At 38.9% G+C, this 14,588-nt stretch overlaps 1 protein-coding gene across 3 annotated transcripts in view; it reads left to right on the forward strand.

The window, feature by feature from the left end:
- Nucleotides 1–14,588, forward strand: part of NUP205 (nucleoporin 205) — an 81,292-nt gene that overhangs the window by 4,092 nt on the left and 62,612 nt on the right. For 2 of the 3 annotated variants that reach the window (XM_017887734.1, XM_017887736.1), the window contains 6 exons: nt 151–379; nt 1,422–1,601; nt 7,837–8,012; nt 10,568–10,684; nt 10,846–10,983; nt 14,009–14,159. In XM_017887734.1, the coding sequence (XP_017743223.1) occupies nt 151–379; nt 1,422–1,601; nt 7,837–8,012; nt 10,568–10,684; nt 10,846–10,983; nt 14,009–14,159 (991 nt within the window). The remainder of the gene's footprint in view (nt 1–150; nt 380–1,421; nt 1,602–7,836; nt 8,013–10,567; nt 10,685–10,845; nt 10,984–14,008; nt 14,160–14,588) is intronic. The other variant, XM_017887735.1, reaches the window with a different exon arrangement.

The following is a 14,588-nucleotide window of genomic DNA, read 5'->3' on the forward strand; positions in this document are numbered from 1 at the left end:
CAGAATTCCAGAGGTGACATCTTAGGATCACTTGTGGATTTAGATAGGTTTTTTTTTAAGCCTTTGTAAAAGGTAGTTTGTACTTTGGTTAATAAGACCAGGCTTCACTGTAATTTATTTATGCTGATAGTCATATGTTTTTATTTCTAGGTTTCTGATCTCATTAAGGAGTGCAGGCAGTCTCTTGCAGAAAGCCTTTTTGCCTGGGCTTGCCAGTCACCTTTAGGCAAAGAAGACACTCTCCTCCTTATTGGACATTTGGAAAGAGTGACAGTTGAGGCCAATGGCTCACTGGACGCAGTGAATCTGGCTCTTCTTATGGCGCTTCTGTACTGTTTTGATACCAGTTTTATAGAGCAAAGCACAGAGGAACGAGATGGTATTGAGTTTTATACATTTTCCTACATTAAAGTCAGATTTAAAATGGTGGGGATAACATTTAAAAAGGATGATATTCTAGCTACTAAAATAGAATGCTCTGTTCCTGTGTGTGCAATCCGTTCATATTTGAATATTTATATATAAGATCACATTTAAAAAACAACTGCAGTCCTGTTAATTATTTCTGTTTTTTGGGGGAATTTGGAATGGAAAGTATTAAAGCATATATTATACATGTTCATGATTGCACATGCCTAATTTACTTAATTGCTTGTTTCGTTACCATTTATTTACATTTTCAAACTTTTTATTAAAACATTCTGAGAGACAGTGACTTTCATTTCAGTAATGTTATCTTTGACCTGTGTTTTCTATGAAGTAAATAAAATTTTTATGATCTTTAGATAGCATGATTAATATTCTAGAATTTATGTGCAGAAAAAAATGAGTGTCTTTAACTTTTTTCTAGTTTATTTGTAGTACACTTATGAAAATAACTGAAGGCCGGGCACGGTTGCTCAAGCCTGTAATCCTAGCACTTTGGGAGGCCGAGACGGGCGGATCACAAGGTCAGGAGATCGAGACCATCCTGGCTAACACGGTGAAACCCCGTCTCTACTAAAAAAAAAAATACAAAAAACTAGCCGGGCGAGGTGGCGGGCGCCTGTAGTCCCAGCTACTCGGGAGGCTGAGGCAGGAGAATGGCGTGAACCCGGGAGGCGGAGCTTGCAGTGAGCTGAGATCCGGCCACTGCACTCCAGCCTGGGCGACAGAGCAAGACTCCGTCTCAAAAAAAAAAAAAAGAAAATAACTGAAAATAGTGAAATTAAAATTTAGGATTATTGTCATTTTATTTTTTTGTTTTTAGTATGTGTACAATCAACAGTAGTGTACCTTTTGGTTTATAGAAATTAATGTTAATTAGTCATTATTCTTCTGTGAGAATGCTTAGATTTTCTGACTTTCGGACATTAGTCTTATGTATCAGAAGTGAGAATTTATCTGGTGTTTGTTAAAGTGGTCTATTTTTGTGTTTTCAGATATGATTCATCAACTTCCACTGTTGACAGAAAAACAGTACATTGCAACAATTCACTCTCGTCTTCAGGACTCTCAGCTTTGGAAACTGCCTGGGCTCCAAGCCACTGTTAGACTTGCCTGGGCACTGGCATTGAGGGGAATATCCCAGCTACCTGATGTGACAGGTGAATTGATTGTAGGTAATTTTGTTATGAGAAACAGCATGTTAGCACTTAATGAAGTTTTTGGAAGGAGTCTTATCCTTGACATACATAAGCACAAGCGTAGGAAGATATCCAGAGTTGTATTAAATGAAACTTTTTAGTGTAGTAGTGAAATACAGACTTTTTTCTCCTTGTTTCTCAAAAATATTATATGAAATACTCTTTCCCATTCTTGGAGCCAGTGACAATGCTCTTTTACCTTCAGGGTATGAGTTTAAAATTTGGAATGACAGTGTCACCTTAAATGTTTTTTTTTTTTTTTTTGAGATGGAGTTTCGCTCTTGTTGCCCAGGCTGGAGTCCAATAGCACAATCTCAGCTCACCGCAACCTCCACCTCCTGGGTTCAAGTGATTCTCCTGCCTCAGCCTCCCAAGTAGCTGGGATTACAGGCATGCATCACCACACCGGCTAATTTTGTATTTTTAGTAGAAATGGGGTTTCTCCATGTTGGTCAGGCTGGTTTCGAACTCCCGACCTCATGTGATCTGCCTGCTTTGGCCTCCCAAAATGCTGGGATTACAAGGCATGAGCCACCCCACCCGGCCTTAAATGTTTTCTAAAATTAAAATTTACTATTCCTTTTATTTTATACATTTTCCTTCTTCATTTGTTCACAGACTAATTTTTCACATTGTGTCAAATTAAAAACAATTTTTTTTTCCATACAATATATTGAAAAGGAGATATTTGGATCAATCAAGAATAGATATGGAATCCCGACTTTCGTTTTTAGTGGCCCAGGCTGGAGTACAAGTGGCTCAATCCCGGCTCACTGCAACCTCCACCTACTGAGTTCAAGTGATTCTCCTACCTCAGTTTCCTGAGTAACTGGGCGACAGGCACATGCCACCACGCCCGGCTAATCTTATGTTTTTTTGGTAGAAACAGGGTTTCACTATGTTGACCAGACTGGTCTCGCACTCCTGAGCTCAGGTGATCTACCTGCTTTGGCCTCCCATAGTGTTGGATTTACAGGCATGAGCCACCGTGCCTGACCAGAATACTGACTTTTAACAACCTATTAACTAACTGTAGCATATATATTATTCGGCTATTTACATTTACATTATTTAATTGTCATATTAGTAGGGGTTTATTCTAACAGAGTGAGGACCGTACATGGAACTTGAAGCTCAAAGAATTGTCGTTGTCTGTATCTTTTTATGGTAAATCTGGAAAGGCTTTATTCAAGTTTACAGTTTATGTCAGTTTTCTAATCCTAAAGTACCAACAGATTCTAGTATCTTATCAATTATATAATTCCAGAACATTTTGTTTTCACTAGTGTCGTGCTATTCCCAAGGTGTTTGCAGAAAGCTTTTTTTGTGTTAGGAGTCTTTCCTTGGCCACTTAATTTCTGTCTATCAATTTATATATCTAAATGTTGATAGCTAATTAGACTTTTACATTCCTATACAAATTCTGTTTCTCACCTATGCATACCCTCTTCATTTATAAATCTTACTTCACTACTTTTCTGACATAAAGTTACCCTTTAACCTTTTAAGTGGCTATGTGATAGTTAATATCTTTTTTTAAATTTTATTTTGGAGATGGAATCTCTGTTGCCCAGGCTGGAGTGCAGTGGCATGATCTCAGCTCACTGCAACCTCTGCCTCCCAGGTTCAAGTAATTCTCCTGCCTCAGCCTCCCAAGTAGCTGGGACTATAGGCTCACACTGCCACGCCCAGCTAATATTTTGTATTTTAGTAGAGATGGGGTTTCACTGTGTTGCACAGGCTGGTCTCTAACTCCTGAGCTCAGGCAGTCTGCCCGCCTTGCCTCCCAAAGTGCTGGAATTACAGGCACGAGGCACCATGCCCAGCTGTGATAGTTAATATCTTATATTAGCTATATAATATAGTTACACATAGATAGTTATAATATTATGTAATATAGTCACAATCTTATGCTATAATTTCCCATACCATTGCACTAGTTTTGAAAGGTTTGATAGAATATGCTATAGTTTGCTGCAGAATAATAGTTAAAATAGGTTAGGAATCATAGCCCAAGTTTCAAGTCCCAGATCTTTGGCTACTTAATCTCTTTGATTTTATATGCTCATACCCTTTTATAAGCTTTAATAGTTAGGGGTATTATAGTTAGAACTTTTAAACTATAAAATTTTTTCTGTTAATTTGCATTTTAAAATTGTTAGAAAATTGAATAGCTTATGTTATTTTGCAGAATGGTCACTTCTTGAAATAATCTGGACAAGTTTTAACTCAGATCTCCAATTTGAAAAATTGTTTTCTATTCTCTTCATAGATTTCTGAAACTTTTATCAAATGTGTTTATTATATTATTTTATAAAAGGCATGAAGCCAGTTGCAGTGCCTCATGCCTCTAATCCCAGCATTTTGGGAGGCTGAGGTGGGAGGATTGCTTGAGCCCAGGAGTTCATGACAAACCTGGGCAATATGGTGAGACCTCATCTCTACAAAAAAATTAGAAATTAACCCAGCGTGGTGACATGCACTTGGCTGTAGTCCCAGCTACTCAGGAGGCTGAGGCGGGAGAATCACTCAAGCCCAGGAGACAGACACTGCAGTAAGCTGAAATTGCTCCACTGCACTCCAGCCCGGGTTACAGAGTGAGATCACATCTCAAAAAAAATTTAAAAAACAAGCATCGGCTGGGTGTGGTGACTCATTCCTGTAATCCCAGCACTTTGGGAGGCTGAGGCGGGCAGATCACTTGAGGTCAGGAGTTCAAGACCAGCCTGGCCAATGTGGTAAAACCCCGTCTCCACTAAAAACACAAAAAATTAGCCGAGCATGGTGGCGTGTGCCTGCAATCCCAGCTACCTGGGAGATTGAGGCAGGAGAATTGCTTAAACCCAGGGGGCAGAGGTTTCGGTGAGCTGAGATCGTGCCACTGCACTTTAGCCTGGGCAACAGAGTGAAACTCTGTTTCAAGAAAACCTAAAAACAAAAACCAAGCGTCTCTGTAATTTCACTGAGCTTTACGGAATTTTAGCATAATGTTTTTAGGCATTGAAACTCAATTTATATTAATTCATTAATGATGCCTTATTACCTAAATGGTCTTCAAGAAGTAATTTCTGGCGAGTGTAGTGGCTCATACCTGTAATCCCAGTGCTTTGGGAGGCTGAGGTAGTCGAATCACTTGAGGTCAGGAGTTCAAGACCAGCCTGACCAACAGGACGAAACCTCATCTCTGCCAAAGATACAAAAATTAGCTGGATATGGTGGCACATGCTCGTAATCCTACCTTCTCAGGAGGCTGAGGCGGGAGGATTGCCGAAACTGGGAGGCAGAGGTTGCAGTGAGCCAAGATCGCACCACTGCACTCCAGCCTAGGCAGCAGAGTAAGACTGTTTCAAAAAAAATAAAGGACGTAATCTTTGAGTTGACGCTCTTTTAATTCCAGTGTTTTTGAATTCAAGTAAAGGTTTGAAAGAATTTATTGTTATTAAAAATATTTAATAGTAATTTTAGTAATCGTTATTATTAGTCATACTAAAGAATTAAGAAAATATTTTACTCTTAAGGATTTTGTATAATATGGGTAGATATGCAGGTTTTTGTTTGTTGTTTGCGATAGGGTCTTACCCTGCTGCCCAGGCTGGAGTGCAGTGATGCGACCATGGCTCACTGGCCTCAACCGCCAGGGCTCACGTGATCCTTCCACTACAGCCTCCCAAGTAGGTGGGACCACAGCTAATTCTTTGATTTTTTTGTAGAGATGAGGTCTCACTGTGTTGCCCAGGGTGGTCTTGAACTCCTGGGCTCAAGCAGTCCTCCTGTCTTGGCTTCCCAAAGTGTTGGGTACAGGCATGAGCCACCACACCTGGCTGATATGCAGACTTTATTTAAAAATACAAAACAAAACATTAAAAAAACAGGCCAGGCGCCCTCGGTGGCTCACGCCTGTAATCCCAGCACTTTGGGAGGCCGAGGCAGGCAGATCACAAGGTCAAGAGATTGAGACCATCCTGGCCAACGTGGTAAAACTCTGTCTCTACTAAAAATACAAAAAATTAGCCAGGCGTGGTGGCGCGTGCCTGTAGTCCCAGCTACTCGGGAGGCTGAGGCAGGAAAATCACTTGAACCTGGGAGGTGGAGGCTGCAGTGAGTCGAGATCGCACCACTGCACTCCAGCCTCTGTGACAGAGCGAAACTCCTTCTAAAAAATAATAATAATAAATAAATAAATAACTACAAATCGTATGTTTTCCTCTGTTTGAGACTGTCTTGGCTTTTATCTGTTCTGGCCCTTTTCAAAGCAATGAAAATGTACTTTCAGTAGCAGACTATGTATTTGGTCTGTATGACAGTCAAACAGAATAAGCTGTGTAGTAGTCTTTTTCAAAGCCAGATTGCCACACAATTACCTAGCAATTTTATATTAAAAATTTTTTTTTTTTGAGACAGTCTCGCTTTGTCTCCCAGGATGGAGTGCAGTGGCCGGATCTCAGCTCACTGCAAGCTCCGTCTCCTGGGTTTATGCCATTCTCCTGCCTCAGCCTCCCGAGTAGCTGGGACTACAGACGCCCACCACCTCGCCCGGCTAGTTTTTTTGTATTTTTTAGTAGAGACGGGGTTTCACCATGTTAGCCAGGATGGTCTCGATCTCCTGACCTCATGATCCGCCTGTCTCGGCCTTCCAAAGTGCTGGGATTACAGGCTTGAGCCAGCGCGCCCGGCCTATATTTAAAATTTAAAAGCAGTAATCAGCAATATGTTTCTTGATGGACGGATACACCGTAACCTATGACATACTCTTAATAGAAAGTTGAGTGTAAGAGTAAGTCACTCTAGATCAAGCCACTGCACCCAGCTGAGGAATTAGTTTTAAAGATATGATAATGGCCAGGTACAGTGGCTCACGCCTGTAATCCCAGCAGTTTGGGAGGATCACTTGAGGTCAGGAGTTCAAGACCAGCCTGGTCAACATGGTGAAACCCTGTCTCTACTAAAAATACAAAAATTAGCCAGGCATGTTGGTGCATGCCTATAATCCCAGCTACTTGGGTGGCTGAGGCCTGAGAATTGCTTGAACTGGGAGGGAGAGGTTGCAGTGAGCTGAGATTGCACCACTGCATTCCAGCCTGCATGACAGAGCGAGACACTGTCTCAAAAAATAAAATAAAATAAAGGTATGATAATGGTGTTGTATGTATGTAGTGAATTTTTTTTTTTTTTTTTTTTTTTTTTTTTTTTTTTTTTTTTTTGAGGTGGAGTTTTGCTCTTGTTGCCTAGGCTGGGGTGCAGTGATGGTGTGATTTTGGCTTACTGCAGCCTCTGCCTCCTGGGTTCAAGTAATTCTCCTGCCTCCGCCTCTGAGTAGCTGGGATTACAGGCATACGCCACCACGCCTGGCTAATTTTTTGTATTTTTAGTAGAGATGAGGTTTCTCCATGTTCATCAGGCTGGTCTTGAACTCCCGACCTCTGGTGATCCGCCCACCTCAGCCTCCCAAAGTGCTGGGATTACAGGCGTGAGCCACCCCTCCCAGCCTTGTTTCTTAAGTATATTTTTGAGTTGTACACTGCAAATACTGACTGGTAAAATGTTAAATTTTCTGGAATTTGCTTTAGTGAGATATGTGTGGGTGGAGAGGGGGAAGATATAGATGAGGTAAGATTGTCCGTAAATTGATAGTATTGAAACAAGTGATGGGTATGTGGAGGTTTATTATACTTATTTTTAGATATGTATTGGATATTTTCCAAATAAAATATAAAAAAATTAGTTAGACAAGTTTATATTCAAGTTAAAATTTAGTTTTTAAATTTCAGCTACTTGGTTACCAAATTAGTATACTTACTAACCTATTCATGTTCAGGTTTTGGTCTTGGATTGAAGACTTTTCAGATGACCCATGAGATTTCATTGGGATTAAAGCTTTAACATCATTTTAATATGTGAATGTTTGGATAATAGCTCCCTGACTATATCAGTGTTGCATCACACATCTCTAAAATAATTTTCATTAGTTATGTTATTATTTCGAAGAGTATGTATTTTTCTAATACACATTCAGAGTATATTGTTATTTGGGGTTTATGAGTTCTTTAGGGTTTATGAGTCAATTACAGTTATATATAGTCTCATTTTGTGCATAGCACATGCTAGAAGGCTGGGAAGATGTCTGAACCATCAGCAGAGTATTATGAGATATAATTACAATCTGGGTTAATGACTTTTCCTCCATGTACTGTGTTTTAAAATCTATTTCTAGCTCTGGCAGAATTCACAGAGGCAGATGAAGCAATGGCAGAACTCGCAATTGCTGACAACGTTTTCCTGTTCCTCACGGAATCTGTAGTGGTATCAGAATACTTTTATCAGGAAGAATTTTATATTCGCAGAGTCCATAATCTCATCACAGATTTCCTTGCACTTATGCCAATGAAGGTAAGTGTAATAATGTAGGATAAGTAAATAGTAGAAGAATTTTATAAAATAATTTAAAACTGATTAACTAGCTTTATGTTTTGGAAACTAATAAAAATTTTTAATACAGACTAAAATTTGCCAGTAGTTGTATTACATCTTGTAAATCAGTTTGTGACTCATGAAATAAGTCATGAGTCTCTACAAGGTATGAGAACATACCTTGTAGAATTTCAGTTGTACTAAATTTGTTGAGGTTTGTTTTATGGCTCAGAATATGGCCTATCTTGGTAAATGTTCTATGTACACCTTAAAGGAAGACATATTTTGCTGCTGTTCTATGGAAATACGTCCTCTTAACTGGGGATAAGTCAGTAGAAAGAAATAATTTGACACTGTGAATGGTTTATAAATGAGGAAGTAATTGGTAAATGAGAATGCTTCTGTGGGTAGAAAATTACTAACCCCATGCTACCCTAAGGATTAGTGCCAAGATTGCTTTATTTAATATTTTTATACATGATTTGGAAGAGGCACAGTGGAAAATTTGCATTTTATAGATAATTGTTTAGATTTTTCTTTTTTGAGACGGCGTCTTGCTCTATTGCGCCCAGACTAGAGTGCAGTGGTGTGATCTTGGCTCACTGCAATCTCCGCCTCCTGGGTAAGTGATTCTCCTGCCACAGTCTCCCAAGTAGCTGGGTTTACAGGTACCCGCCACCACGCCCAGCTACTTTTTTGTATTTTTATTAGAGATGGGGTTTTACAGTATTGACCAGGCTGGTCTTAACCTCTCAACCTCAGGTGATCTGCCCAGTTCGGCCTCCCAAAATGCTGGGATTACAGGTGTGAGCCACCACACCTGGCCCGATTGTTTAGATTCTGAATTGCGGTGTATAAAAGGGCTTAAGCATGGATACAGGTAAAATAATAAGGCTACTTTTGAGTAGATGGCTTGAGCTGTAACTCTCATCTGAAAAGCAATTCTTAGAGCCATTTCAAACAGTTCCTTATAGTATATGGTCTGTGTGCTGTTTTGTGCCAAAGAAGCCATCAAATGTTGGTGGGAAGTAAATGATGGAGAAAAACATCTTTTTTGTGTTTATATTATAAAACCACCTACTTCAAATGTATATTTTTTAAAAGCACCCTAAAAGGTCTATACTTGTAATATATTGTGCAGTTTCAATACCGTATCTCCTGAAAAGTATAAATTGATTATCATAAATTTGCCCTTAAGATTCTTGTTTTCTTTTATTTTATAGGATCTATAGTGATTTTCTTTTAATTCCTAAAATTGGTAATTTGTGTCTTCTCCCCCGGTTCTTAATTAACCCTGCTGGGAGTTTATTGATCTTACTGATCTTTCCAGTGAGTTAGCTTTTGGCTTCATTGATTTTCTTATCTTTTGCTTCACCATTACTGATTTTTGCTCTTATGTTTATTATTCTCTTCCCTTTGCCTTGGTTTAATTTGCTCCTTTAATTTTGTTTTTTAAGATAGAAGTTTAGATTATTGATTTTAAATCTTTCTTTTTTCTAACATAAGCATTTAATAATGCTGTACATTTACCTCCAATCACTACTTTAGCTATGCCACACAAATTTTGATATGTTGTGGTTTGTTTTTTTGTTCAGTTTAATATGTTTTCTAATTTTCCTTGAGACTCCTTTGATTGATGGGTTATTTAGAAGTGTGTTGTTTAATTTCCAAATTGTTTGGAGACTTTTTCAGATCTCTGTCACAGATTTCTAGTTTAATTCCATTGTGCTCAGAGAACATACCTTGTAGAATTTCAGTTGTATTAAATTTGTTTAGGTTTGTTTTATGGCTCAGAATATGGCCTATCTTGGTAAATATTCTATGTACACCTGAAAGGAACACGTATTTTGCTGCTGTTCGGTGGAGTGTTGTATAAGTGTCAATTAAGTCAAGTTGGTTTGCTGTTTTTCAAGTTTTCCATATCTTTACTGATTTTCTGTGTACTTGTTCTATTGAATATTGAGAGAGGAGTGTTAGTATTTCCAACAATAATTGTGAATTTGTCTAGCTATGTTTGTTTTATTTTTTAACAGAATTTGTTTCTTATTTTTGTTGGCATTTAGTTCATATAAATGTTGTGAAGCAGTGACTCTCAACTGAGGTATAATGTTCTTCAGAGTGTGTTTGGGAAATGAGTGGAGCCAGTTTTGCTTGTTATGATGACTCTGGTGTTGTTATTGATAGTTGGTAGATAGTTCCAGGGTTGCTAAATGTCCTGGAATATTCAGGATAATCCAACCCAGTGAAGAAATGTTGTGCCCATATGTCAGTAATGTCCCCATCGAGAAACACTACAGTTCATTTCAACTTTTCTGTAGTGAAAAATGCATTGAAGTTTTAAGATACTATAAATTGTGGATGGTAATATTGCAAATAAGATTCCTGGCATGTTTCTTCATGTCACCTAAAGTGGAATAGATATTTAAACAATATATTTCTTGTATGTGATCACTTTAAGACAGTTGCCTGATTTCATTGTTATTAGCATGTACAATACATTTACATATTAAAACTATATCTAATAAATTTAATAGGTGAAACAGCTGAGGAATCGGGCAGATGAAGATGCTCGAATGATTCACATGAGTATGCAGATGGGTAATGAACCCCCCATTTCACTTAGAAGGGACCTGGAACACTTAATGCTATTGGTAAGCCATTCTATTAGAAAGCTTGTCCTCTTTCCCTCCTTTCATTATTTTTTCCCCTAACTTTGGAAAATTTCAGGTCTAATACTTTAAATGTCCTTTTTTATTGAAAGTAATTTTTGAGTCGTAGACGTTTCCCTACAGTCTTTGCTTACTCTTTGCAGATTGGCGAACTATATAAAAAGAACCCTTTTCATCTGGAGCTTGCTCTAGAATATTGGTGTCCCACAGAGCCTCTTCAGACTCCAACTATCATGGGTTCTTATCTAGGGGTAGCTCATCAGCGGCCCCCTCAACGCCAGGTAAGACTAGGTTTTCCTCATTTATACTCTGGTACTGTGATAGAGAGTCTTGAAAACATGAATGATGTTACATCCTGATTTTATTGCTGTTAACACAAATGATCACTAGTGTAACCTTTAGAGATTTACCCTTTTTAAAATTTATGTATTTATTTATTTATTTTGAGACAGAGTGTCACTCTGTCACCTAGGCTGGAGTGCAGTGACGCAATCTCAGCTCACTTTAGCTTTGACCTCCCAGGTGGAAGTGATCCTCCTGCCTCAGCCCCCAGAGTAGTTGGGACTACAGGCATATACCACCACACCCGGCTAATTTTTGTATCTTTTGTAGAGATGGGGTTTCGCCATGATACCCAGGCTGGTTTGTAACTCCTGAGCTCAAGTGATCCATCTGCCTCGGCCTCCCAAAGTGCTGGATTTACAGGCATGAGCTACTGTGCCCAGCCTACTTTTCTCTTTTATAAAAGAAAATTTGAAACTCCTAAAATTTAAGTTCTGTTGATTTTGAAGTTAATGTAGTCAGTCCTTTATTGGATACTAGATATATGTTGAATTATTAGAGGCAGAAAGGCATCCAGTCTCTTTATTATTTATTTATTTTTAAAAGACAGAGTCTTGCTATGATGACCAGGCTGGTGTATAACTCCTGGCTTCAGTCAGCCCTCCCAAAGCAATGGGATTACAGGCATGAGCCACTGTGCTCCGCTTGAATTTTATTAGTATTTTAGTTCTCCATAGGCATGACAATCTTTTCAAGTTTGGGGGGATAGGAGAGGTATAAGTATTAAAGGAGAAGTCTTAAACGTTTTAATTGATGGCCAAATGCCTATGAGTCTGTAGATAATACAGGCTAAAGTTCATTCTGTATTAACTTAAGTATGATGTACAGAGGCAAATAAAATGAATTGCTATGCAGTAGCTCACACCTGCAGTCCCAGTGCTTTGGGAAGCTGAGGTGGGAGGATCGCTTGAAGCCAAAATTTGAGACCTGCCTGGGCAACATAATGAGAACCCATCTCTACAAAAAACACTAGCTCAGTGTGGTGTCATGAGCCTGTAGTTCTAGCTGCTCAGGTTGAGGCAAGAGCCCTGGGGTTTGAGGTTACAATGAGATATGGTTACACTACTGCGCTCCAGCCTAGGCAACAGAGTGAGACCCTGTCTCTTTAAAAAAAAAAAAAAAATGTTGGAGGGAGATTGCCATGTAAGTGTTCATTTTGGGGGATTTCTGTTCTAGAAGCTTTTATGCCATGTATTTTTTATTTTTTCTGGACTACAGATCAGATGCCTTTTTTTGTTTGTTTGTTTTGAGATGGCGTTTCGCTCTTTTTGTCCAGGCTGGAGTGCAATGACACAATCTTGGCTCACCGCAACCTCCTCTGCCTCCTGGATTCAAGCGATTCTCCTGCTTCAGCCTCCTGAGTAGCTGGGATTATAGGCATGCGTCACCATGCCAGGCTAATTTTGTATTTTTAGTAGAGATGGGGTTTCTCTATGTTGGTCAGGCTGGTCTCGAACTCCCTACCTTAGGTGATCCACCCGCCTCGGCCTCCCAAAGTACTGGGATTACAGGCATGAGCCACCGCGCCTGGCCCAGATGCCACTTTTTAAACTGTATTGTTTCACTGTTTTTCCCATTTAAAAAATATGTTTTGAGCTGGGCCCGGTGCTTCACACCTGTAATCCTTGAACTTTGGGAGGCCAAGGTAGGCAGATTGCTTGTGCTCAGGAGTTTTAGACTAGTCTGAGCAACACGGCCAAACCCTGTCTCTATAAAAAATATTCTAAAAAGTAGCCAGGCATTGTGGTGCGTGCCTATGGCCCCATCTGCACTGGAGGCTGAGGTGGGAGGATCATTTGGGCTGCAGTGAGCTGTGATTGTGCTACTACATTCCAGCCTGGATGACAAAGTAAGATCCTGTTTCAAAACAAAAAGAATGTTTTGGAGAAGGATTTATTAAAAAATTTTGAAGTTTTAAGAAAGCTTGCTGTTACGAAAAATTTGAAACGTGGAAGAGGGGATTATTATAAGCAATGCCACATATTTTAATTTCACATCTTAAGTGACCATCTTGTGATGTTTGCTTCATCTACTATATTATTATTATTTTTTATTTATTTATTTATTTTGAGACAGAGTCCCACTTTGTCGCCCAGGCTGGAGTGCAGTGGCGCGATCTTGGCTCACTGCAACCTCTGCCTTTGGGTTCAAGTGATTCTCCTGCTTCAGCCTCCCAAGTAGCTGGGACTACAGGTGCATGCCACCATGCCCAGCTAATTTTTGTATTTTAAGTAGAGATGGGGTTTCACCATGATGGCCAGGATAGTCTTGATTTCTTGACCTCGTGATCTGCCCACCTTGGCCTCCCAAAGTGCTTGGGATTACAGGCAGGAGCCAGTGCACCTGGCCAAACCATTGTTTAACCTAGCTGATTTAACAGTGATTTCCAGATATCAGTAGTATTTTCAGTTCTCAGTTCCAACTAGTGAGTTTGAGTAATATTGTTAGTTGTTGATAACAGGTTTAAGGTATAAGGAAGAAAAAAGGAAAAATTAGGAAGTAGACTTAAAGAACAGGAGTATGGGAACGTGGCATTGGTGAGACCACAGAAGAGAATATACTTAAGTTACCATCAAAAATGATTTCAAGTTCTTAGGTCTTCATACTAATTTGACTGGGATATGGGAACTCTGGATTTTAAGTGTACCTTTGAATTGCCAGTTGGTGTTGGATGAGTAAATGTCATGTGTCTTATATTTTAAAAATCTGAATGGTCTTATATTTTCTGACATTGAGGCGCTTTTTTTAAAATGTACTTTTATTTCATAAAGATATTTTATAATTGCATTAAATTGCTAATGGCAAGCTTAAACAATTTTTCATAAATAGAATATCAGTTAAATTTGTTGTGAGGGTTAAGTCAGAGCACTACTTTTAGTTTATATGTAGTCTTTATTAGCTAGTCCGTGTTGCCTTAAAGTTAAGCTATACATTATAGAAACCATTTGTTTCTCTCTTTTTCAGGTTGTCTTGTCAAAGTTTGTTAGGCAGATGGGTGACCTGTTGCCTCAAACTATTTATATTCCTTATTTGAAGATGCTCCAGGGATTGGCCAATGGGCCTCAGTGTGCCCACTACTGTTTCAGCCTACTCAAAGTCAATGGTAGTAGTCATGGTAAGGAATATGTGGATGTTGTTAAAGTTTGTTGTTATACTCTTAAGTTCAGTATCCCAGTACCTATTAAGAACATTGGTATTTGAACTAGGTTCTACCAGGGGTATAAATTATTTTCATAACAATAGGGTGAAAGAAGCACGCATACAGCTTTATGCATAATGATGTTGTGATTATGGTCTCACAGATTGGGGAGTTTCGCCATTCTGCTTTATAAAATACAGTTCATTTTGACAAATCAGAATTAATGTATGAAAATTTTCCGCAACACATCTGGTCCTCAAAGAAAGCATATGCCCTTGCCTTATAAATTTGATTAATTTATCTTTGTATTTTTTTTTTCTCTTAATTTAAGAAAAAATTTGTCTCTTGACCCTCTAGAATTTGTCTCTTGACCCTCTCCCAATTTTCTTTTTTTTTTTTTTTTTT

Source organism: Rhinopithecus bieti, unplaced genomic scaffold, assembly GCF_001698545.2.
Source record: "Rhinopithecus bieti isolate Rb0 unplaced genomic scaffold, ASM169854v2 scaffold_17275, whole genome shotgun sequence".
Taxonomy (NCBI): domain Eukaryota; kingdom Metazoa; phylum Chordata; class Mammalia; order Primates; family Cercopithecidae; genus Rhinopithecus; species Rhinopithecus bieti.